Here is a 25,452-nt window from a genome sequence, read left to right as displayed (position 1 = left end):
ATTTCTCCTGAATGTACATAAATGTCATGTACTGGACTATTTAAGACGCCCGTTCAGTTCCTCTAACAGGGTTCCTCTCTTTCTCCTCCATAAACAGTTCTTGAACTCAATTAACATCAGGTCTTGTTCCATTATGCTGTTCCTGAACTCTCTGGCATCGGATTTGGTTAGAGAGCTAAATTAGGACATAAAAGGCAATGCCAAGCACATTAGAGAAGATAAGAACATGTCTTCTTGTCTGTAATGCAAAACAATCATTTCTCATCATCAGACCCTTGCCAGCCATGCTTCCGACACCGATTTTTGCATATACATTTGCTGTATCTAATAAAAGCCAATTTTTCTTTCCAAGAACTTTATATAGGACCTGGGACATTGCTTTCATGTGATTTAAACATCAATTCAGGAAAGAACTTTTTACAGTTAGAGCGCTCAAACGATGCCATGCCCTACCCCAAGAGGTAGTAATGGCAGACACTATGTCAATAATTATAAAAGGACATTACATAGGACCAGGGGACATTATTTACATGTAAGTTAAACATTAGTACAGGAAAGGATTCTTTACAGTTATAGTGATCAAACTATGGCATGCCCTACCCCAAGAGGTAGTGATGGCAGATGCTATATCAGCCTTTTAACAGTAAAATGACTTTACATAGGACCAGGAGAAATTCTTTACATTTGATTTAGACAACAATATAAGAAAAGGGTTCTTTACCGTTAGAGCAGTCAAACTATGGAATATCCTGACCCAAGAGGTAGTAATGGCAAATACCATGTCAATATTTATCAAAGGACATTACATAGGACCCGGGGACATTCTTTACAAGTGATGTAAAGGGCATCTGTCAGCAGATTTGTGCCTATGAAACTGGCTGACCTGTTGGCAGCTGAGGGCATCTATGTTGATCCCATGTTCACATGTGCCCGCATTGCTGAGAATTGTTTTTTTTTCAGTACATGCAAATGTACATCTAGGAGTAACCGGGGCGTTGCCCTTACTCCTAGAGACTCTGCTCTCTCTGAAACTGTTGCGTCCTTTCCACTTTGATTGACAGGGCCAGGTGTGAAGATGTTTTTACTGCCTGGTCCTGTCAATCAAAGTGCAAAGGACGCAGCAGTTTTAGCGAAAGCAAGCCTCTAGGTGTAATGACAACACCCCCGTTGCTCCTAGAGGCTCATTTGCATATATTAAAACATCATTTTTCTCAGCAATGCGGGCATATGCAGGACCAACACGGGTACCTTTTAGTTTCCAAATGCACATGCAACAGATCAGCCAGTTTCACAGGTACAAATCTGCTGACAGATGCCCTTTAAATATTAATACAGGAAAGGATTCTTTACAGCTAGAGCAGTCACACTATGGCATGCCCTACCCCAAGAGGTAATAATGGTAGATGCTATATCAGCATTTTAACAGTGAAAGGACTTTACATAGGACCAGGAGAAATCATTTACATGTGATTAAGACATCAAAGGGTTCTTTACAGTTAAAGCAGTCAAATTAGAGGAGGTAGTAATGGCAGTGGCAGCTGCTATACCAGCATTTATAATAGTGCTAGATGCTTATCTAAAAGGCAAATGGCGGTGAAGGTTATAATGAATCTAGCAATGAATGATGTATATTTAATCAAGAAAGGTTGAATGTGATGGATACGTAATTTTTTTCCACCTAAATAATGATTTTTGAAAACAGTTATCTCACGTTTTCCATTGCTTAGATCTTGATTATATCCCATTGGGCTGAAATACTCAAAGATGAATACGGTCACTGCTACAACAGATAGGCACATGACAAACATCATCATCCAGACCGCTGGGCTATATGGTTCTGCAGAGAGAAGTAAAGGTGAGAATTAAAAGGACTTCACGGTTACTCCATGATACAATAGCTTAAAACCTCATCCAAAGAACGAAAACAATATATGTAGGAGGTCCTAGTGAGCCAATGTCAATATAAGGACCAGTATTACATATTTTTAATATGTAGACACAAAGATTAACCAATGGGTTGTAAAAGGGGCAAATTAGAGGCAATTTAAAGTGTAACTGTCATATTATTTTTTATTTGCTAGTTTATTAGAGTTAGGCATGTATACCCGAGTTAGTCTGTCAATGATTGTCAAAAGATCTGTAATTACCTTATAATAAGAGCTTTCATTAATGTCCCCTGTCTCTTTCCGCTGGTCCCTTAAAAGACCATTGCTAGGGCTTGTCTGTCTTCCTTTTAGTGTAATCAGAAGACAGAGGGGCGGTCCTTCACACTGCATGTCTGCATTAGGCTTCGGAGTGAGGAGGCGTGTCTCTCAGTAATCCAATCTGATTGGCTGGCTGGCAAGCTGCTGGCTACAGCAAGTGTGTATGTGAAGTGACTGAAGGCAGTTTTGGCATCAGAGACCTGGCAGAGGAGCCATCATGAGAAGATCCTTATATTGTAGAGGTTAAAACAGCGGTAACTAAGGGAAACACTCAAGGAAAACTGTGGTATGTGAAGAATCTAAAGTTTGCTTTATGCATTTTTGATGAAAGCATGATAGTTACACTTTAAATCTGTTGAGTTTTAATTTTCCCACCTAATTTCCTTTATTTATCTGTTTAGCACCAACATATTCCAGAGCACCCAGAGGAACCTATGCAAGCGCAAAAAGAGAATACAATCTCCATGAGGATGTGAGCTCCTTTCACAAGAATCCATTGGTCAATTATTATGAATATAGGAATATATCTTTTGACCATAGATAATAGGATATCCAAATACTCAACATATTTTGAGTGACCCCACTATTAGAAGAAGACTACTAAAGATATGTTTTTTTTCTAGTGTGCTTTGAAGTGAACCGAGGTCTAACGATTCTCTACAGATCTCACCTAGGAAAGCTGAGGGGGACACTGTTCCATTGCTACGTGACACTAGGACACTGATTCCAGTCTCTACAAAGGGAACTGAGAAATCCACAATCTCGGAACGCTCTTCATTTATCGTTAGAGACCCAATAGCAATGTGAGCACGTTGATAATATACCTGAGTATGCACGGAGAGAAGAAGAGAAAAAAATCAAGAAGAGTGAAGTCAGCAGTCAGGAAGAGTGATACTAAAGTAGTCAAGAATGGAAAATCCTATATTATACACTATTCAGCTGTAACATTACAACCTGTCCAGAGCGAATAACATTTTTTAATGGTTCCTGTCATGGGGTGGGGTATATTAGGCAGCAAGTGAACAGTCAATTCTTAAAGTGATGTGCTATAAGTATGAAAAATTGGCAAGGGCCAAAATGTAATGGTTAAGGCTTAGGTCAGAGCATTTACAAATTGGCAGGTCTTGTGTGGTGTTCTCAGTATGAAGTAATTGGTGTCTACAAAAGGGGGTTCATGGAAAGACAACCAATGAACTATCGACAAGATCATGGGTTCCAAAAACTCATAGATGTGCATTGGGAGAGAAGGCTAGCCCATCTGGTCTGATCCCACAGAAGAGATACCGTAGGAAAAATTCCTGAAAAATGTACTGCTGACTATTATAGAAAGTTGTCAGAACACACAGGACATCTCAGCTTTTTGCGTTTGGGGCTATGTAGCAGCAGACCATTTAGAGGAATGCACATACTGACCTCCCTGTCTACTGCTGAAAGCGCCACAACAAGCATGTGAGCATCAGGAATTTGTAATGGAAGAAGGAACTGGGGTCTGATGAATGATGTTTTCTCTTTTATCATGTGGATGGCCAGATGTGTGTGAGTCACTTACCTAGGGAATAAATTGCACCAGCATGTGCTATGAGAAGGAGATAAGCTGGCAGAAGATCTGGGAAACCTTGGATCATGGTATTCATATTTATGTTACTTTGACATCTAATACCTACCTAAACATTGTACAGAGAACTACACCCCTTCATGGCAGCAATATTTCCTAATAGTGGTGCCCTGCCCCACTGCAAAATTGTTCAGGAATGGTTTGAGGAACATAACAAAAAGTTTAAGGTGATTACTTGGTCTCCAAATTCCCCAGATCCCAATCTGATCGAGCATCTATGGGATGTGCTGCACCCCATGGAGGCCGCAAATCATAACTTAAAGAACTTAAAGGATCTGCTCATAATGTCCTGGTGCCAGATGCCACAGGACACCTTCAGAGGTCTTATTGAGTCCATGCCTTGAAGAGTCAGAGTTGTTTTAGTGGCACAAAGGGGATCTGAACAAGAAGGTTGTAATGTTACAACTGATTAGTATATTTTCTAGATATAGTACTTGAGGAGATCATAAGTAGTAAATATGCTGGCCTACTTACCTCGCCAATCATTCCATTCCACACTCCTCGTACAAGTTTCCCATGTTTGCCGTTTGTCACTAGGTAAAGATCATATGAGAACTTAACAGTACGAGCCAACTTCTTCAGGATGTCAATACAGAAGCCTTTACAGCATAGCTTGGAGTAAGGTTCGCCTGAACTGCTGGGGTATATAATAGGTAAGAACTATGTCAATTAGGTCAAGCATAGAGTTGGTGACATTTATAAATAATTATTCCTTAGTCACTATTCTTCCCGTCCTCTGTATAGTCTGCTGTTGACTGATCCCCTTTACCTTAATGTCAGGTTGCTCTGTTTGCGACAAGGCACCGTGTTCCGTACACAGTCTCCAGAGACTGGATCTGTGTTCTCAACAATAACAAATGGTCTCTCTTCTAAGGTGGCCACAGTAAGGTGATGAGTATCTGACACAAGTTGTTGACCACTGCCATATCGTGGCCATACTGGGTACTTCATACGTATTATACCATGTTCCCACCTGCCAACCTAGAAAGGAGAGGGGATAGATTTCTTTAGCTGTGCCCATTTCTTGCAAACACTACCCAAGAGAAATGTAGAAAGCTTACCTCCTCCCATACCCGTTGTGGTGTCAATGTAATGACCAGCATGGATGGATTTAGTAGAAACCCTTGGGTATTGAAGGATAGGTCCCTCTCCTGCCACATTATATTCATCATATGCCTAAAAGATGGAAAAAATGTGAAGTGGAGCAATTGGAAAACAGATAGATCAAACATATAATTGTTGAGGACAATACAGGGCATGTAAAAAACTAGAAAAAATAAAATAGGCCCTCCTAGAACTCTAATAAAACACTGTTGACTTCAACTTGTCTTGTGAACTGTTATGTTTCTTTGAGATGTACCTATACAAAGTGTCATTTCCTGGCATTTGTCCTGGTGTCAAACAGGTTCCTCCAGGATTGGGCAGCTCACCATGTTTCTGCAAATAGTTCCTAGCTGCTGCAGCAATTACTGCTATTCCATCCTGAACCTTTTGTCGTAGGCTCCTCCGCCAGCCATCAGTCATCACGCTAACAAGTCCAACAGGGAAGAATTCAGCAGGCTGCTCTGGAGAACCAATTGTAAAACTAGGTACAATCCAGATATGGTCTGGTCCAAGTAGTCCAGCTTCACCAGCAATTGGGAACAACTCCTCAGCCTCCTCTCTGGAGCAAAATAGTAGCAGCACAGGAGCTGAAATTTGTCGGAGTACTTTCTGGGCCCCCCTTGGACCAGTTCCTGGCTCTATTATCAGTTCATCTTGAGGGCCCCAACCTGGTTGAATAGCTTCACACAAAGCTCTGACTGTCTTCAAGAATACCCGGTGACCAGGATAATGACTTGTAATCACAGAGAATGGACCAAGTTCGTATTCCTCCAACACTTTGAAGATGACAGTGAGCTGCTGCTCCACTGAGGCTGCCATCTGCAGGAAGGAAGATTTCGGCTCCTGTAAAGATAGGGACATTTTTTTTTATATTTTTCACATTTCATTTCTACATTTTGACAATCAATGCAAACAATGGAGTAATAAAAGTGCTCAGATTGTAACATCTGTTATTTTAAGGACACTTTGAGAAGTTACAAGCTTGCCAATGCTGCCAGCTTACCTATAAAAATGGGCTAGAACATGGCAGATGAAATTTAATGTTGACAAATGTAAATTAATGCACCTAAGCCATAGTAACCGTTTTACTACGTATGGGTTAAAGGGTTTTCTGTGATTTTGATAACCTATTCACAGGTAATTGATAGGGGTTCAATTCCCTGCCGATCAGCTGCTTCAAGGGGTCACAGTGCTTGGACGAGTGTTGCGGCCTCTTCACAGAGTACTGATCACAGCACAATACATTGCGTGGCTGTGTTCAGGCTCGGACTGGCCTACCAGGGAACAGGTGAATCCCTCGGTGGGCCCCTGAACAAGGTCGGCCCCAAGTCCCCCACTGCCTGCACAACTTATACCTGGCACAGTAAACTGACCTCACTGCATATAGCTAGGCATGGTAAAGCATCTCAACCATGTTCATATGAAAAACCGGGTAGACTATTTAACAAAGTACCTAGTTTATTATTATAGATTATAGATACATTGGGTAGGCGAGATGACCTCAAAGTACATAGTCAGGCTAACCATGTTCTCTTTTCCCAGGGACCTGCCCTCAGCTCTTGTTTTGGTGATCAGCGGGACTAAGCACTTGGACCCCCACCAATCAAAAACTTTGATATGTGACTATGACACATTAAATGTTTTTTAAAAGTACAGATACACTTTAAGTCCTGGAAAACCATGAAAAAGAAAAGCAAAACTTAGTAAGCTAAGTTACTCAGTACTTAATGTTATCAGTACTCAAGGTCAGGCAGCAGCTGCAAAAGCAAGTTAGAGTTTAGGGTTTAAAAAAAGAATATTAGATTATTAATTGGGATGGAAGGTCTTATTTATCATGAGATGCTAGACAATTTTGGCTTGATCAGCTTGGTAAAACACCTTAGATGTGATGTTACAGCAATGGGTGTGAAACTACTGTGTCAACCAACAGATTTGACTTTGGGCTACTCCTAAGGGGGTTATCCTGGCAGTCCTCTGGTATTCACCCTCTAACCCCGGTATAGGGATTTATTCTTGCTGCAGGGGAACTACCAGGACATTACCTCCTGGAGTAGTCTCTCCATGATTAACAACTGTGCTGACCCATGAAGGTCAGAGACCTGGGCAGAGCACCAAGTGGTCAATCAGAATTGTAGTCAGGGACAGGCTGAGGTCAGGGCAGGCAGCGAAGGATCAACACCAGTAAATTGGAAGAATATTGGTACATGGGCAGATAACAAAACAGCATACCCTTGCAGGAACTTAGTAAGGTATGAACCTATTGCTCAGGCACCTTCCCACTAGAGAAGGTGCCTTAAAGGGTTTCTCTTGGAAAAATGCAAAATGGCTACAAGCAACCAGTCCTAGAATATGAGCAGAGCTGGTTGCCACCACTTGCAGAGCTGTTTAGGAGGGTGAGGAGGTGAGGCCTCACTACTCACTACACTGCTCTACAATAGATGGTAATGATGCGATCCTGCCTACGATATGCACTCATGGTTGAGCAGCCTGACAGGAAAACTCACCAATATATAGTATATGCAAGTCCTGAAGCGTAGTTTGTAGCGAGGCCCTGCCCCTTCACCCCCCTAGGCAGCTCTGCAAGTGGAGGCAGCCAGTCCTGCTCACATTTTAGTACAGGTTGCCTGCAGACATTTTAAATCATTCCAATAGAACCCTTTTAAGTACCTTTGGGTGAACAGCTATTGACTATTGACAATTAGGACGCGTGCGTGCAAGCTCCTCCTACCGGGAAGATGGGTAAAGCGGGAGGCGGGTCTATGCTGCTGGCTACCAGGGGATAGCGGCAGGTGAGTTGAACAGCGGAGGGAAGTGATCTTACTTACATAATAATGTGGTCAGTTCAAGGAACTAACATAAGATTTATCCCAAGGACTTTACAAAAGAACAGGGGGCATTCATTATACACTGATGAGCAAAAGGGTAACAATGTTTTGCACTTTTGACTTTCAGGCTCCATATCTCACTGTCCACTACAGCTTCCAAAGTGAGACTACCATAATTTTATAGACAATCATCTTGGCTGTAACAGTGGCTGCTGTGCACCGCTGTTACCCTGCTTACCACCACGGTCCCGGGCACCGTGTTCAGTGGTGATCTGCTGCCAGTGTTTCCTTTCAGCCCTGGCCACAGCATGCTTGCTGCTTGTTTCCTGCAGCATTTCCTTAAGGGCCGGCGCACATCACTTCCTGTGTTTTATGGGTTGGACCATGTGACCTCGCCAACCAATCCTAACCCTCCTGCACATATATAAGTGGCTCAGCCCCCTTCCCAGATGCCTCAGTGTCAAGGTCCTTGTGCCCTGATCACGTTCCTGATATCTGCTTGTGTTCCTGTGTTCCTGACTTGTACTTGTGTTCCTGGATTCTGATACCCGTTTTATCCCTGCCTGCTTGCCTTGACTCTCCTGTTGCCAACCCGGATTGCCTGACCTGTACATGTCTGACTTTGCCTATGCCTCATCCTTTGGTCCTGCACTGTTGCTCCTGGTAACGACTCAGCCTGTACCTCTGGTACCTTTCTCAGGTACCTCCTGGTCCGCCTGGACCAGCCGCCTCGTGTATTTATCCTCCTCAAGAGGTAGCGACCTGGTGTTCCCCTCGGGAAAGTCTATCCCCACCATCAGGGGTACTGTGAAGATCGAGGGGTTCACTTAGACAATGCCCTTAGAGGAGGTAGGACAAGTGGCACAGTGGGTTTACACCTGCTGGTTCGTGACATTGGCTATCTTATACATAAATTGGACTTGTAACTATTTAGCATATAATTAGTTATGTAGATTCTTGTCATGTACAGTAACTGCATTGTTACTGTTTTGCTCCTGGTGGTGGAACAATCTTTTTCTTCTTGTATACTACAAGTCACAACCTGTTCTCACATTCCCTAATAGCTCAGTGTGTTATTAGGTTGATTCCCAAGTTAAAGGTCACTGGTTCGAATTGAGGAGTAGCCATAAAGAAGATTTTCCAAGAAAAGAGAAACAGCATCATCCAGCTCATCGCTAGCGGTATCTCGGCCAAGAAAATTGCCACACTGCATCATGTGAGGCCATGACATGAAATGAAGTCCGTCCAGGCAAAATATTGGAGACAACAAGTTGGCCTATCAGTTCTGGTGTGACAGACACGGCAGTGGAGGTGGCTCATATGCTTCATAAAAGTGAGATCACAGATGTCCATGCAAGCGGTGGGTGACGCACATTACACAAGTCTGGAATGGTGGCCCAGTGGACAGTAGAAGATTGGAAATGGGTGATTTGGAGCAATGAGACAAAAGTCAATGGACTGGGCTCTGATGGGTGCAATTGGGTCTGGAAGAAGCAAAGGAAAAGGGCGCTAACAGATCGAGAAATTGAAGGTACTGTCATTTTGGGTGGAGGAAGCCTGATGATATAAGATTGTTTCACTGCCATAGGTGTTGGATAATTGACTAGGTTCAAAGGAGTTACTTCATACACTGCAGTACTATGGGTATGAAAAGGACGACATAGTGTTCCAGCAGGACAAAGACCCGAAGCATACATCGAGATTGGCAAAGAAATGGTTCAATGACAATGAAGTAGAGGAGCTGGATTGGCCCCCGCAGTCCCCAGACCTCAACCCAATTGAACACTTATGGGTAAAGTTGAAGAAAAAGTAGTTTTTGTACCCAAGTTAGTTGACCAGTATGCACAGTGGTGTGGCTGGGTGGTTACCAGCAGGGCCACACCACTAATTAGGCGAGGTGAGGCGATCGCCTCAGGAGGAGCGGCCCTGGTGACAAGTGGGGGGCAGCGGCAGGGCACAGGGAGTTGAGCGCTTCCATTGTGGAAGCGCTCATCTCCATAGTCATCTGTATCGTCGTCCTCAAGACAGCAATACAGATGGATGCTGCGGGGCAGGGGAGAGGCATCTCCCTTCCCCGTTCCTCTGATAGGCTGCAGGCCTAGTGCCTATCAGAGGCCGTTGCAGGCGTCGTCGCCTGAGCAGTACAGCGCAGGACGCAGACCGGAAGAGGCCTGCATCACATCGCTGCCAGCCTGATGGAGGTAAGTATATGTGTTTATTTTTTTCATATGGTACAATACAGGAGAGAAGCCCTGTGGGGGCACTTGTTACTGGCACATGATTGGGGGGCATCTATGGGGCACTTAGTGGCACATGATTTGGGGGCCATATTACTGTGGGGGCACCTTGGCACAGTATTAGCTTACCACAGTTATTTTGGGGGGACGTTATGTTTACACTATTAGTGTCAGGGGCACTATTTGCTGGGCGCAGTTATTTTAGGGCACTGTGTGCCAATAATTAGTGAAGGGGGCATTATCTGTGTGGTGCTAGTATTATCAGCGGGTTTCTGTTTCTGCAGTATAATATTGGAGAGCACAGCGGCACAGTATGGGGGGTGGTAGGATGATTTGTCCAGAAGATGGGAGGATGATGGAAAAGTAGTAAACTAAGAATTTTTTTTGTCAAACTGCAGAGACAAGAAATGGCTGAAAAATGGTGGGCTGGTCTGAAGGTCTGAAAGGAGAAGAGGAGGAAAGAGAAGATCTACATCAAAGGTGACATCACTGGATGTAAGAGGTATGTGCGCTATATTACACTGGATGTTCTACAGCAGGCATGCTCAACCTGCGGCCCTCCAGCGGTTGTAAAACTACAACTCCCACAATGCCCTGCTGTAGGCTGATAGCTGTAGTCTGTTCGGGCATGCTGGGAGTTGTAGTTTTGCAACAGCTGGAGGGCCGCAGGTTGAGCATGCTTGTTCTGCAGTGATGGGAGGGTGGATATAGAATTTGGCCCACCCTGCCACATTCTGTAAAAAAAGGGGCGTGGCCACAGGTTGGGGGGCGCAATACTCGGCTTGCCCCGGGTGCTGGCAACCCATGCTATGCCACTGAGTATGCACCAACATTGGGAACATGTAGAAGAGACCAGGGAACAGATTTTGGTCGAGACATGGTTGAATCTGATTGAGAGCATGCCTGGAAGGATTCAGGCAGTGTTAAAAGCCAAAGGTGGATTTACAAAATACCAAAAAAACGAATTAATATAAATTTAAATTTGGAAGCTGTAGTGGATGGCGAGATATGGAGCCTGAACATAAAAAGTTTAAAAGTTTACTTGTCAGTTTATATGGAGGAAAGACGATTCAGACATCAGTACAGGAAAGGATTCCTTGCAGTTAGAGCAGTCAAACTATGGAATGTCCTATCCAAGAGGTAGTGATGGAAGATACTATGTCAGCATGTGCCTAATTGCAAATGGCATTGATAGTTAGAATTAATCTAACAATTAAAGTGTGTAGTTGATTGAGAAAGGTTGAACTTGATTGACCTGTGTCTTTTTTCAACCTGCCACACACAGAAATCTAGCAGACGTTAGCCAAAATCAGCAATTATATAACTTTTTTCCCACCAAGTAACCCTTATTTCCATATACTGTGATCTGCAGAGAAACGTACAAGTGCAAGACAGAAGCAGATGCGTCATCAGCTGTGAAACTACTTGTTTCCTTTGATTTCTCCAAAGCTGCTGCTCTCTGCCGTATGCAGAAATAAACTCACTAATTAAAACAAACTGAGATTAAATTCAGCATCATACTCGCCACTGACGCATAGGTAAAAGGATGGTTAATGAGGCGTCCGAAGACAAGAAATTCATTATTCAACTCTGGTAAAATAGTGGTAGCGATGGCCTAGTGCAGTAAGGAGAATGACATCTGCTCCAGCAAGGGATCTATAAATATGGCACTCAGGAGACTTAAGGCTCTCTGCGTCTTGCATGTAAAATAGGGGATGGGAAGCTATTTAATGGGGAGTATAGGAGGTATCAGCCTGCTGTACGGATGCGTCCACTCTTTCCTTTCTGCTAATTCCGAGACTCCAGTTTTTTCAAGATGCAAATTCACTACAATCTTTGGACGGGCTGCAGTGCACATCACAACTACTGGGTGGCAACATCTAGACACATATAGCATAAAGAATTCCCCATTTGGTATCCAAATTCATTTATTTTTTTCAAAGCTGGCCATCTTCTGCCCCTCCACTCACAATATGAAGAGAAAAGAGGAAAGATCTATCTGTATATCATAATAAGTGAGCCTGAATATATAGAATGGTTAACTAGTGAGGGATCTTCCATATGGAAGATAAAGTCTTATTGGAGGCCCACCAGCCAAAGCCCATGCTAGCAGTAGACTGTACAGAAATGGGGTCATACCAAATATCAAGCTGGGTCCTACTTATGGTAGTGGGTTTTGCCAACCAGGACAGAAGGGCCCGGTGTTTGTTTACCCGCAACCCTCTTTCCACGACCTTTGGACAATGTCCCACCTCCTAACTACACTGTTCCTCTGGAGAGTCCTGTATAGCTCCTATACTTAAAGCGGTTATGCCGTGACACAGCTTCTAACAGAAGATATGGCTGGTGACAGTTGAAGATTTAAACTGAGCGTGTGTGACCACCACAATGAGGTGGACAAGAAATAAGGAAAACACCACAAACAGCAGGTGGCGCTATACAGATACATTTTATTGAATAGGTCAGTGACTATACTACATGGTTAATTACATGCAATTACAAAAGTATTCAGATCCAGGTGCTGGTTTGGAAAATATAGACTGTGTTTTAATGGCAAAACCCCTTTAAGGGCAAAAGAAATGGACCAACCAAGACTGGGCCCCCTCTTTCCAAGGGCTCCATAGTAGCCAAGTGTCTCTCTCTATGGTATTTACACCCTTTCATACTAGTTTTTAAGCCCACATGATTTATCTCATTATAATGATATTGTGTGCATTTTTCACATTATCGGGAGAAAATCACTAGATTAAAGGGTACCTCCAATGATGGTACTGGCCATGGAAGCCTACCTTGGCCCCATCTTCCGATGTCATTGGAGGTACCCTTTCATTTTAAAGGGAGTCTGTCACCTCCATCTGGCCATATACAGTGCTTACATGGCTCTGTAGCACACCTATACAGGATTGTAACGGTACCTTTGTTCTCTTCTTTAGACTTGCACCAGCAGGAAAAACGAAGTTTAATTAATATGCAAATGAGCACTCGCAAGTGCCCAGGGGCGGCGTTCAGTGTGTAAGTGCCCAGGCTGCTCCGCCTTCTTTTCACTTTACTCCTCCCCAGTCTCTGCCTTTGCCCGCCCTCCAAGTCTCTTGCCTCATCGATAGGTCTGGACCGAGGGCGGGCAAAGGCAGAGACTGGGGAGGAGTAAAGTGAAAAGAAGGCGGAGCAGCCTGGGCACCTACACACTGAACGCGCCCCCTAGGCACTTGCGAGTGCTCATTTGCATAATAATTAAACTTTGTTTTTCCTGCTGGTGCAAGTCTAAAGAAAAGAACAAAGGTACCGTTACAATCCTGTATAGGTGTGCTACAGAGCCATGTAAGCACTGTATATGGCCATATGGAGGTGACAGGCTCCCTTTAAAGAGTAACATTTTGCTTCTCGAGGTGGCTTTAATCAGAAAAACGTAACCTATACTACACTCATCTTTGTGTTTGCAGTGAGAATGCTATTGTTTTTGGCCATTGCACATGTGGTCAAATAGTGGCACATCACAAAAATGCCCAAACATTATCATTTCTGCTATTTTCCAGGACTGGGCTATGACTTTAGCCTAGATGATCAATTAAGTCTGTCCAAATTCAGACAATGGCATTGTATTGCATCCATTAACTGAATGAGATGTGAACATGACACAATGTCCACAGGGCAGCACAGCCTGCTGCAAATGTCAAGGTTGGACAAAAGGTTGTCCTACCATACGATAGATAGATATAAATAGTAAGATAGATAGATAGATAGACATGAGATAGATATAGATAAATGGATGATAGATAGATAGATATAAATAGTAAGATAGATAGATAGATAGACATGAGATAGATATAGATAAATGGATGATAGATAGATAGATAACTATACATGAGATAGATATGAGATAGATAGATAGATAGATAAATAGATGATAGATAGATAGATAGATAGATAATAGATATGAGATAGATAGATAGATAAATATGAGATAGATATATGGATGATAGATAGATAGATAGATAGATAATATAGATAGATAGATAGATAGATGATAGATAGATAGATAGATAGATAGATCTGCAGTTCTATGTAAAACCACAGATACTACACCAAGATATCACAATGAGTTGAACTACAGAACACACTGAGCCCTGCTACATCTATATGCAACATATGTCATGTTGGAAATATTTTTATAAGAAAGTTCTTGCGGGCACTAATTACATGCAGTAATCAACAATCATTTGCATTATCATATGAGCTTACCTTTGGAGTCAATACCACAGCAGATCCTCCGCTAATGCTAATAATTGGTACTAGAGTCTGAGAAGAAATAAAATCTAGTATTTGGGCCACAGCCTCTGTTCCAATATTGTCCTGAAACACCACCGCATGTGCTTCTTTTAAAGCCAGGCACAGTTGGCGCAAGAGTGGTCCTGGGCCGCTATCGTTCACAAGCATAGTGACTGTGTGAATGTCAAGAGGTAGACGTAAAGATCCATCTGGAATCAGTGGTCCTATCACTTCCATCTGTGGAAATGACCCACCAAATACTAAAGCAACATTCACCACAGGCCCTTCAGCTCGGGGAAGCAACGTTTCCATTACTACAGCCCCACAACCAAGAGCACCAAGAAAAAGCCATCCCAGCGACCGGGCCATGGACATCACAAAGGTGGAACCTGTAGGCAAGAAGACATAAATGAAGTCAGTCATACATTTCATGATTGACTAATGAACCGTCTACTTGAAGTACTAAAACTGAAGACCCTATGGTCTTGTAAGGGTTTGCTAGAAGATAGCCCTATGGGCTCAGTATAATATAGGATAAATGAAGAGTGTAAAATGTCAACATAATCTGATTCAGTCCAACTGTGGAGTAGCATGGTTTAATGTGCTACATGTGGAGTAACACTACACAAAGCAAGGTGACATCATGTAGAAGGGGGCCTTGGGCCAGATGGGTACTTGAGAGAAGGTTGTAGGAATGCAGTCTAATGAGGGAGGGTGCATGCTGTAAGACAGGACGAGGGAGGACAATGGGACACACAGAAAGAACTATGATGTATTTTTAGTTATCCTATGAATTATTCATGGGTGGATGTGGCAGCTGATCCTGTGACTCCTGTCTGAGAAGCAGACGTCATATTGAGATCATGCCACAAAACCAGAACCATATCTTAAACTCAAATACAGCCAGAACTGAGGCAAAACCTGAACTGCACATACTGGACACCCTATAGGAACTTTTCTTGAGGAGTCTGGAAGATGACTACATGCTTTTTAATGCTCAATTTCCACCTGGATTCTGCACCAGAAATCTTACCTGGAATTGTCTATATGAAGTTACCTCTGACCTACAAGTCGAGAGTTGTGAATGATGGAGTAATGATGGTCTATCTAGGCAGAAGATGGATAAACGGAACTTTCTGAAGGATCCAGAAATATCATGACCCTGAACTAGGCCTACACCCTCGGTCCATAATACCTTACGACACATGAACTTGAAGCAGGCACCAAGGGATACCAGAGCCAAGTACAAAGTAAAAAATGATTGAGCACCAAGTCCAATCCAAGAATGGTTCACCATAGCATGGCATCTACCAGCAAACTATATTCAGAGGACTAATGCACAATGTCAGCTTCTCTGCAGGTGGCACAGAGCTTCAAGCTACTTTGGAGCCTGGCATAATGATCTGGGTGCCTCAGACGCACAGCTCAATTATATGGACTCCACTGGAATGTGGTAAAAACGATGTTGATTCTGCAGGAATGTGGCAAAGTGCCATGCACTGGCTTAGGGGCTTGGCATAATGCAGTGGGCACAGCAGAAATATGGCATATTGCTTCGTCGAATTCACAAATTCACAGCTGCTTTAACTCTTTCCCCTAAGCAACCTGCTGCCAGTATGTCCCATAGAATAAAGGTGAAAAGAATGAGTGCATGGGTAAGGAAACAACAAGGGTGGGTAAGATAAGAAACGGGGGAAAAAGGAGGCAACGGAAGACATCAACAGCTCAATCATCAGTCACATCTGCCCCAGCCAGGTAACGTTCATCCCTCACCTGCCCTGAGCCAGGAGCCGCACAGGATGATGCCAGAAGAATGTTACACAGAGCGGAGCTCGCAGAGCCAACTGCAAGGAGAACGAAGCCCAGGAGACACATCTAAACACGGGGAAGGGGGAATGGGAAGGAGACAAACACAGAACTACAGAAAAGACAAACTATCAGGAGAAAGAAGGATCAGAGCAACAAGGAAAATGCAAAGAGTGAGAGAGGATGGGGAGAGGGAAAAGGAGGTGGGACAGGGTGAGGAACGAGAGAGAGGAGGGGGAATAAGGACGAGAGAAGGAGTGAAAGGAGTGGGATACGTGATGGGGAGAACAGGAGAGATATGAGAGGTAGGTAAGATGGTAGAGCAAGGAAAGAGTCAGAAGGGAGGAGAAAAGAGACAGGTATCAAGAGTACGAAGAGAGGCATGAAGCAAAGGACAGAATCAAGGACAGAGCCAGAGAGGGGAGCTCTATATCACTCACATGAGCCCTGCCTGTCCCTGGCTGGGTGTCACAGCCTGTCTACTCGCAGTCTCTGCGCATCCAAACATCTCATCCTTCTGCTCTTGGAAGGCTTTTTGACATATTGAGCTCTTCACCTCTTGCATTATGTATGGGGGCACCGGGGTCTTCTTCTGGCAGGGATTCTACAAAACCCCTGTGCTCTGTCTCTTCCTGGAATTAATCGCACTGGCTTATTTTCTATAGTATTTTTTTTATATTCATTGCTTTTTGACCAACCTATTCCTTCAGTTATTTTTTTGTCTATTTTCTTCTTGTTCTGCCAAAATCATGTTTTATTTATCGGGGCTGCAACATGGCAGGTCACTTCTCAGGGCGGGTGCCTTCCGAATACTCTATGCTCCTCTCCCCCCTTTCAAACTTTTCAATGTGTTTTTTAGGCAGTCATTGTATGAGTAGGTGTAATTATGGTCAGCGTAGTGGCAACTTTTTTTTTTTTTTTTTTACATATATTGGAGCTGAGTTGGTCGTTTGGCACAGGTCAGCATGATGCTTTGATGCACGTTAACCATAGAGATGTGTCATAATATAGAAAAAACTTGAAAACAAGCAAAAATGTGTTGTATATTAGGGAATCATTTACATAGCAATAGCCTAATATTCTAGAATTGCTTCTGAATGATGCTTACGTTCTGTTGATGCCACCTGGGAGAGTAGCCATGGCAAATTTGATCTTTCCCCTATTAGGCCTCCTGCACACGAATGTGTGCTTCCCATTGCCGTATTGCGGACCGCATTTGCGGATCCGCAATACACGGGTGCCGTTCCGTGGGCATTCCGCATCACGGATGTGGACCCATTCACTTCAATGCGTCCGCAAATCCGGAGATGCGGAATGGTGCGGAATGGAAGCACGGAACCCTATGGGAGCACTACGGAGTGCTTCCGTGGGGTTTCGTCCCGTACTTCCGTTCCGCAAAAAGATAGAACATGTCCTATCTTTTTGCGGAACGGCCTAATCGTGGACCCATTAAAGTGAATGGGTCCGCGATCCGCTACGGCTGCCCCATGGACGGTGTTCGTGCATTGCGGGCCGCAGCACGACCCCACGGGGCGCAGACGTTCATGTGCAGGAGGCCTTAGTCAAATCATTTCTAGAAGATGTGATTCAGAAATTGGGAGTGTATTATGGAAAAGTGTAGTAGACTGCGCTATCCTGTCCAGCAATAACTCTGGAAAAGAACGGAACACGGGCAGAACAGAGTCCAAAGATGAATCCTTAGAAGTCCGTTTAATGCATTAAAGTCATGGTATACGTCCGAACACGGTTTTCGGGTAATCAGGTGTATACCCCTGATGGGAAGCTAAAAAGCTATGTGAATGCAGCCTTAGGACTTGTTCACACTTTGTCCTTTGAGTGCTAATTCCGTGCCGCAAAGTGCCACCATTCGTGCTATCAGCGGTTTAAAATTTGTGACCACCTGTTTGGAAGCTGTGGGGGATGCCTGTTAAGGGGTTTAGCGTCATTCAGCGGGGCTTAAATTACCAATGTGTCAGTGTCATTGAAACTGGAAATCCGCGCAGAAGCCTTTGCAAAATATGCTGTGTAAATGGGGCCTAACAAAAGTTAGCAAGTACGTATGCTATTTTGGTTTCCATTTACAGCACGTGTACAGATAAAACAGGGTAATCTGCTACGCTATTCCATTGAACAAAAAATATACTAGACGAAAAGGGTCTCTATACACTGAATAGGGGCTGCTGGGTCTGTTTATCCCATGCGCCAAGACCTTTCCCAGTGCATATGATGCATGCTGGCCCAGAGGGAAGAGGTAGGGATAGAGAGGATAGGAGTGGTGGCTGAGGCAATGAGGGTGGTCATAGTCCTCAGAATGGCTGATCATTCTGGCTGTGCTGGCAGTGAATGGAGGGGCACTACCCTTCTTCTCCCTGGGGAACACCCTGGATTTCAGGATCTTCCGCCTGTTGGTGGCTGGGGTCCCCTTGATGGTGGATGGTTGTCAGGGTGCAAGACAGGAGGACTGGTGCAGGGGGGCCAGCTGAAGGTAGAGGCAATGGCCAGGCTGGTTATAATGATGATGGAAGTTGTAGTACAACTACAAGAAATAGGCACAGTTCTGAGGTATATCACAGTGTAGGCTTTTCCCAAAGGCTTCATATAGTAAGTGACAATGATGATAGTAGTCCTCCCTGAGTCTCTCTCTAGATACACTATGCAATCTTCCCAAAATAACCAGTCATGCAGTCACTCTCAATATACTTTCTGCAGTTCCCAATTGCAGGGTGCAGTCCTTCAATGGACGGCCGAACCATCTTAGGAGTGTGGCGGTGCCAGAAGCAATTAGCCCTTACCACAAGCAGTAAAGTCCATTGCAATAAACGTGGGTTTACCTTACTGTCTCAGTCCAATCTCAGTCTTTTTATAATGGTTCTCAACCTTCTGTATAAATTCAAGGCTCTCTTTCGCTCATAGGAATAATTCTTAGTAGCATTGCTTTCTGGCAGCTTTCCACTAGCAGGAATGCTGTTTTCCTGGATAAGGCTTTTCTTTAAGTCCAGCTCGCACGTCAGTAATTTTCATCAGTAATTATGAGCCAAAAAAAGGGTTGAGCCTACAGAAATGAAGTATAAGGCCCCTTTCACACGGGCGAGTATTCCACGCGGATGCGATGCGTGAGTTGAACGCATTGCACCCGCACTGAATCCCGACCCATTCATTTGTATGGGGCTGTTCACATGAGCAGTGATTTTCACTCATTACTTATACATTGCGTGAAAATCCCAGCATGCTCTATTTTGTGCATTTTTCACGTAACGCAGGCCCAATAGAAATGAATGGGGTTGTGTGAAAATCGCAAGCATCCACAAGCAAGTGCGGATGCGGTGCAATTTTCACGCACGGTTGCTAGGAGACGATCGGGATGGAGACCCGATCATTATTATTTTCCCTTATAACATGGTTATAAGGGAAAATAATAGCATTCTGAATACAGAATGCATAGTACAATAGCGCTGGAGGGGTTAAAAAAAATAAAATAAAAATTTAACTCTTAATCTTAATCCACTTGCTCGCGTAGCCGGAATCTCTCCTGTCTCTTTCTTTGCTGATTGCAGTCAAAGGACCTGTGGTGACGTCACTCCGGTCATCACATGGTCCGTCACATGATCTTTTACCATGGTGATGGATCATGTGATGGACCATGTGATGACCGGAGTGACGTCACCACAGGTCCTGTTACTGCACACAGCTAAGATGAAGACAGAAGGAGATGCTGGCTTTGCGATCAAGTGGACTAAGGTGAGTTACATTTATTTTTATTTATTTTTAACCCTTCTGTATTCAGAATGCTATTATTTTCCCTTATAACCATGTTATAAGGGAAAATAATACAACCTACAGAACACCGATCCCAAGCCCGAACTTCTGTGAAGAAGTTTGGGTACCAAACATGCGTGTGCAAAACGCATTACAATGTTTTAAACTCGCGCGGAAAAATCGCGAGTGTTACCGCAACGCACCCGCACATTTTCCCGCAACGCCCGTGTGAAAGAGGCCTAATAGAATGATTTGCTCCTGTTCTGTTTTCTTTGACCCACAGCAGGTTTTGTCTCATAATGACTGATCGAAATCACTGACCAAACATTGACCAAATCACTGGTATGCACTAGGCCTTAGGCCTACTTGGGAGAGCACACCAAAGAAGGTCTTCACTCAATGGTCTGCTGACACTCTGCTCTATAAGCCATTGGGGGCAGGACCAGCCTATGTCCTGGCAACTAAAAGAACTGCCATTTTAACTACTACTTCCTACCTATATATCACCTTTTAGGAGCCTCACTGCAAAGATCATCATCACTTTAAACATTTTGAAGTGGTGAACATGACTATTAACCCTTTAACAGTAATGAACCTGAGTTTTAACCCTTCAACAGGGAATCACAGAATTAACCCTTTTAGGAGTGAGCCAATGGGTCACTGCACATACGGTAAATGTACACTGCCGATGAGAGACTTTAACAGTAAGACTGTCTTTGTTGTTCATGGCCAGCAATGAGAGCTAGCTTTCATTTTTCCAGAGTAATTTGAGAAATTACACATGGGGTCTGATTGTGTGCTATGGGCAACAGTCTTACTATTTGGGGTCTGAACAGTCTGAAATCCACCAATCCCAAGACCAGAGGTCCAATTCCCCAGTCTAAATGGAGCAGCAGATCGAGCATGGGAGTGCTGGAGATTTGAGAGCTTGGAACTTGGCTATCTCCAGCAGTTCCATAGAGAAAGAATGGAGACTCAGTGCACATGCTCGACCTGCGACCCATTCATCCATGGCGGAACAGGACTCCGGAGGTCCCAGGATAGGAAATTACTTTTAAACTTGGTACAACTCCTTTGAAGGGGTTTTCCTATCCTCAGATAAGCCAGTAATGTCAAATAGCTGCGGGTCCCACCTCTGGGACCCCCTCCTATCGGAAGAACAAGGCCCTTGAAATAAAGAAGGGCATGCCACACATTTGCAGCGAGCCCCGCAAGGGGCAGTGCAGAGGATGGGAGTGGTAGTGTCCCTGATGAATGTGTAACTGTGTACTCCCTCAGGTCGTTGCTCCCTAGAGATTGGGGCAGTGGAAATGTAGCATTGAAGAATAAGGCCAGAATTAAACATATAAAGGTCTAATTTATTGGGTGCAACGTAGAACTTCAAATACATTTAATAGAAGTGCAAACGTCTGGCCTCAGTAAAGAATGTTGAGGCAGGTTGAATTGCTGCAGGTTAGCACTAGTATTGTACTGACCTAGTAGTATTCTGAGTGATGGGTGTCTTAGCTGTAGTCCCTCACCTCACCACAGTGTCTTTAAATGCTGGATGTAGCTGTTCACTCTGCTGTCTGTCTTCACTTGAGCACTTGATATAGCTGATATCTCTGGAAAACCTTGTCCAGGAGCAGGAGCTCTGCAGTTTGCTTCCTTCCTCCTCTCTGTGGGACCAGCCCACTCCTACCCTGTTCTTTGCCAACCATTGCCATCTACTCCTTACTAGAACAAACATCCGAAAACTTAAAAATACATCGCAATACGTAATATAATATACAATACAAAATACAAAACTGTATTCAATGGTAATACCTCCTGCTATAAAACTTCTGAAAGTAGCTTAGTGCTCAGGGAATGAAGAGCAAGCTGCGCGACCACCACTTCATTCCCGGTATGGGACTGCCAATTTTTGAACCTCCCTTAGCGGTGAATGGAGGGTGGTCGCGCATGCGCAGCTGCACTCTCTTCTCTCCAGAGGCCCTGTTCTCCAGATAGCAGCAGGTTCCCAGAGGTGGGACCTGCAGCTATCTGACATTTGTGGAATATACTAGCGATATGCCATAAATGTTTCGATGGGAATACCCCTTTAAACACTTTTGCCTAATTGTACACCACCTTTTACACCACCTATCGTTTGGCTTACATTTAGCGCATTTTAAGCCATGCCCTCCTGGTTTATCAGGCATAAACAGTGTCTAATACACATGATACATTTCCCCGCATTTAGCCTAATAAATCTGCCCCGCTATCTTCTATTATTGTCCATAACAGTCTGTCGCTTTCGTGTGTTTTACTGACACTTTCTGATTTTGCATTGTATTTTTACATTTTACAGAAAAACAACAGGCAGATGACAGATGGCGCGCTCTATTTCTGTATGGTTTTTCGGTATTTTTATACCATCCGTCCAGATTTGAACATACAGGCAATGTCAGTGAACTAGCAAGCTGGATACCCCCCCCAGATGGCAGCTGCTGCGTATTCCTGGGCTCACTTCACTTATCACAATTTTTGTAATAGCTCTTAAAGGCTTGTAGTCCTATCACGTGGCGTCGCTGTTTAGTATGTTTACATGGCTTCCCGCACTGATGACAGTCTATTATCCCTAGCTCTCTGTGATTTCTAACCATGCAAATGCCACTTTTTTGTGCAAAAATTTTTGTAGAGGCCAATTTCTAGGAACCGTCGCCTCTTAATCATTCCTTTACAGAGCCTTAGGGAAATTTGAAGAAGCTGAGTGAGGGAAACCATGACACTTTGCCTCTATTTGCCGGAGGAGCTATTACGAAATATTACTTTTAATGACACTTTCGTTGCACCTGATGACATTCTTGATATCTCAACAACTAACATTTTTGACATACTAATGTAGAAATTAAAGGGATTTTTTTCCGGGAGTACAATATGAGGACCTATCCTAAGGATAGGTCATCAAGATCTGACCAGTGAGGATCTGACTTCCAGCACCCATGCCGATCAGCTGTTTTGAACGGCCACAGCCTAGGCCAGTGATGTCATGTTCATTGGTCGCATGGCTTATTTGCAGCTCAGCTCCATTCAAGTGAATGGGGCTAAGCTGCAATACCAAGCACAGCCACTATACAATGTACAGCGCTGTGCTTGGTCTACTGTGAAGAGGTGGATGGAGGGGTTAATAGTACATTGACAAAAGTTGTGCTTTTTTAAATTTTTGGAATAATGATATAGCCATTTTATTTGATATTTTTGTGCAGATTATTTTTCCCCCTCTATATTAAGGGACACTATAAGTCACCAGAACCACAACAGCTAAACGTAGTAGTTCTGGTGTCTATAGCATGTCTCTGCAAGCTTTTTACTGTAAACACTGCCTTTTCAGAAAAAAAAGGCAGTATTTACATTACTGCCAAGGAACACCTCTAGGGGCCACTCATCAGACGGCCACTCATCAGACGGCCACTCATCAGACGGCCACTAGAGGTGCTTCTCAGTCCAGTGTTGCACAACGTGCAACACTGGCATTCACGCTAAACACTCCTCATAGAAATGCATTGATTCAAAGTATCTCTATGAAGCTGCGCATGTGCAATAGCCTCCCAATGCTTCCCTATGGGAAAGCAGTGGGTTGGCTATGATATACTCACACACAGCACATTTTTTGTGTGTAAGTTGTGGTGGAGGGCGTGACTGCATGCTAGGGGGTGGGAAGGCGGGATCCAAGGGCAGTGGCGTCTCTAGCTTTCAAAATTTGGGGGGGCACACTGGGGGCCAGGACAAAAGTAGGGGGGGGCAGCTATAACAACGATACATTTACACAAGTACGCTTCGAAATGCTGCGATACCTAAAACTGCAACAGGGAAGAAAAGTCCAGCTGTCTGTGGATGACACTTTTATAGAGAGGGGGATCTGTGGATGACACTGCTATGGGGGGGATCTGTGGATGCCACATACCGGGTATAGCATCTTATGCTATATGTGTCATCCACAGATCCACCCCATGACCGTGTCATCCCCATTTCCCCCTCCATAACAGTGTCATCCACAGATCCACCCCATAACAGTGTCATCCACAGATCCACCCCATAACAGTGTCATCCACAGATCCCCCTCCCCGCCTCTCACAGGAGTGTACATTTGACATTTCTAAACCGTAATCCATATCCTGCAGTAACTTTAACTTTAAATCAGGATTCAGCAGCCGCTCATCTCTACTAGTACCTTAACCTTACACCACTCGGCTAGCTTCGGTAACAGGGCAAGGCTACAGCCTACAGGTACTGCCTGTTAGTTGTTATCGAGCGAGCGCTCATTTCTGCAGGTCAGAGGATACGGATTACAGTTTAGAAGAAATGTACACTCCTGTGAGCGGTCCAGACCAGTGGCGGATCCAGAGCCTGGTCTCGGGAGGGGCACTTCCAGATTATTTTCTGTCCGCCGCCACAGAACAAGGGTGCTTATAGAACAGACTCCACAGTGTAGCGGTATACTGTATACTGTGTGGCACAGTGTAGCGGTATATTGTATATCGTGGGGCACAGTGTAGAGGTATACTGTATATTGTGTGGCACAGTGTAGAGGTATACTGTATATTGTGTGGCACAGTGTAGAGGTATACTGTATATTGTCTGGCACAGTGTAGAGGTATACTGTACATTGTGCGGCACAGTGTAGAGGTATACTGTATATTGTGTGGCAAGGTGTAGAGGTATACTGTATATTGTGTGGCACAGTGTAGCGGTATACTGTATATTGTGTGGCACAGTGTAGAGGTATACTGTATATCGTGGGGCACAGTGTAGAGGTATACTGTATATCGTGGGGCACAGTGTAGAGGTATACGGTATACTGTGTGGCACAGTGTAGAGGTATACTGTGTGGCACAGTGTAGAGGTATACTGTGTGGCACAGTGTAGAGGTATACTGTGTGGCACAGTGTAGAGGTATACTGTGTGGCACAGTGTAGAGGTATACTGTGTGGCACAGTGTAGAGGTATACTGTGTGGCACAGTGTAGAGGTATACTGTGTGGCACAGTGTAGAGGTATACTGTATATTGTGTGGCACAGTGTAGAGGTGTATATTGTGGGGCACAGTGTAGAGGCATACTGTATATTGTGTGGCACAGTGTAGAGGTATACTGTATATTGTGTGGCACAGTGTAGAGGTATACTGTATATTGTGTGGCACAGTGTAGGCTATATGTGTATAACATAAACATATTTCACATGAACACTTACAGTTACTAAGGATTTGGAGAAGGGGCAGAGGGATAGCAGAGCAGGGAGAGGCTGGTGCTGCTACTAGGGGGTCATACCATGGGGGAGTAATAAAGCCCACCATTATGCCCCCCAGTAGAAATAATTCTCCTTATAATGTGACAATGCAAAAAATACCCCCTTATGCCCCCAGTTGAGCTAATGTCCCCCATAATGTGCCAGTATAAAATACCCCTATATAGTGCCCCCAGTAAATGCCCCCATAGTGCTCCTCTCCCCCTTCCTCCTAGTGCCCCCATAATGTACCAGTATAAAATGCCCCAGTAGATGCCCTCAGTGTCCCCCATAATTTTGCAAGTATAAATTACCCCTTCTTAGTGCCCCCGTAGATGACTCCATAGTACTCCTCTCCCCCCTTCCCCATAGTACCCACCATAATGTGTCCCAGTA

General features: G+C 44.1%; 1 protein-coding gene across 1 annotated transcript in view; it reads right to left on the bottom strand.

Moving 5' to 3' along the window:
- Window positions 1-25,452, bottom strand: part of GRIN2C (glutamate ionotropic receptor NMDA type subunit 2C) — an 89,901-nt gene that overhangs the window by 45,444 nt on the left and 19,005 nt on the right. The window contains exons 4-10 of the mRNA XM_044299463.1: window positions 14,225-14,640; window positions 5,180-5,766; window positions 4,881-4,995; window positions 4,589-4,800; window positions 4,294-4,456; window positions 2,875-3,028; window positions 1,712-1,837 (exon numbers count right to left, since the gene is read on the bottom strand). Coding sequence (XP_044155398.1) covers window positions 1,712-1,837; window positions 2,875-3,028; window positions 4,294-4,456; window positions 4,589-4,800; window positions 4,881-4,995; window positions 5,180-5,766; window positions 14,225-14,640 — 1,773 coding nt within the window. The remainder of the gene's footprint in view (window positions 1-1,711; window positions 1,838-2,874; window positions 3,029-4,293; window positions 4,457-4,588; window positions 4,801-4,880; window positions 4,996-5,179; window positions 5,767-14,224; window positions 14,641-25,452) is intronic.

Source organism: Bufo gargarizans, chromosome 6 (assembly GCF_014858855.1).
Source record: "Bufo gargarizans isolate SCDJY-AF-19 chromosome 6, ASM1485885v1, whole genome shotgun sequence".
NCBI lineage: Eukaryota > Metazoa > Chordata > Amphibia > Anura > Bufonidae > Bufo > Bufo gargarizans.
The sequence above is the reverse complement of the archived record's forward strand: the minus strand, read 5'-3'. Positions and strand labels throughout refer to the sequence as shown.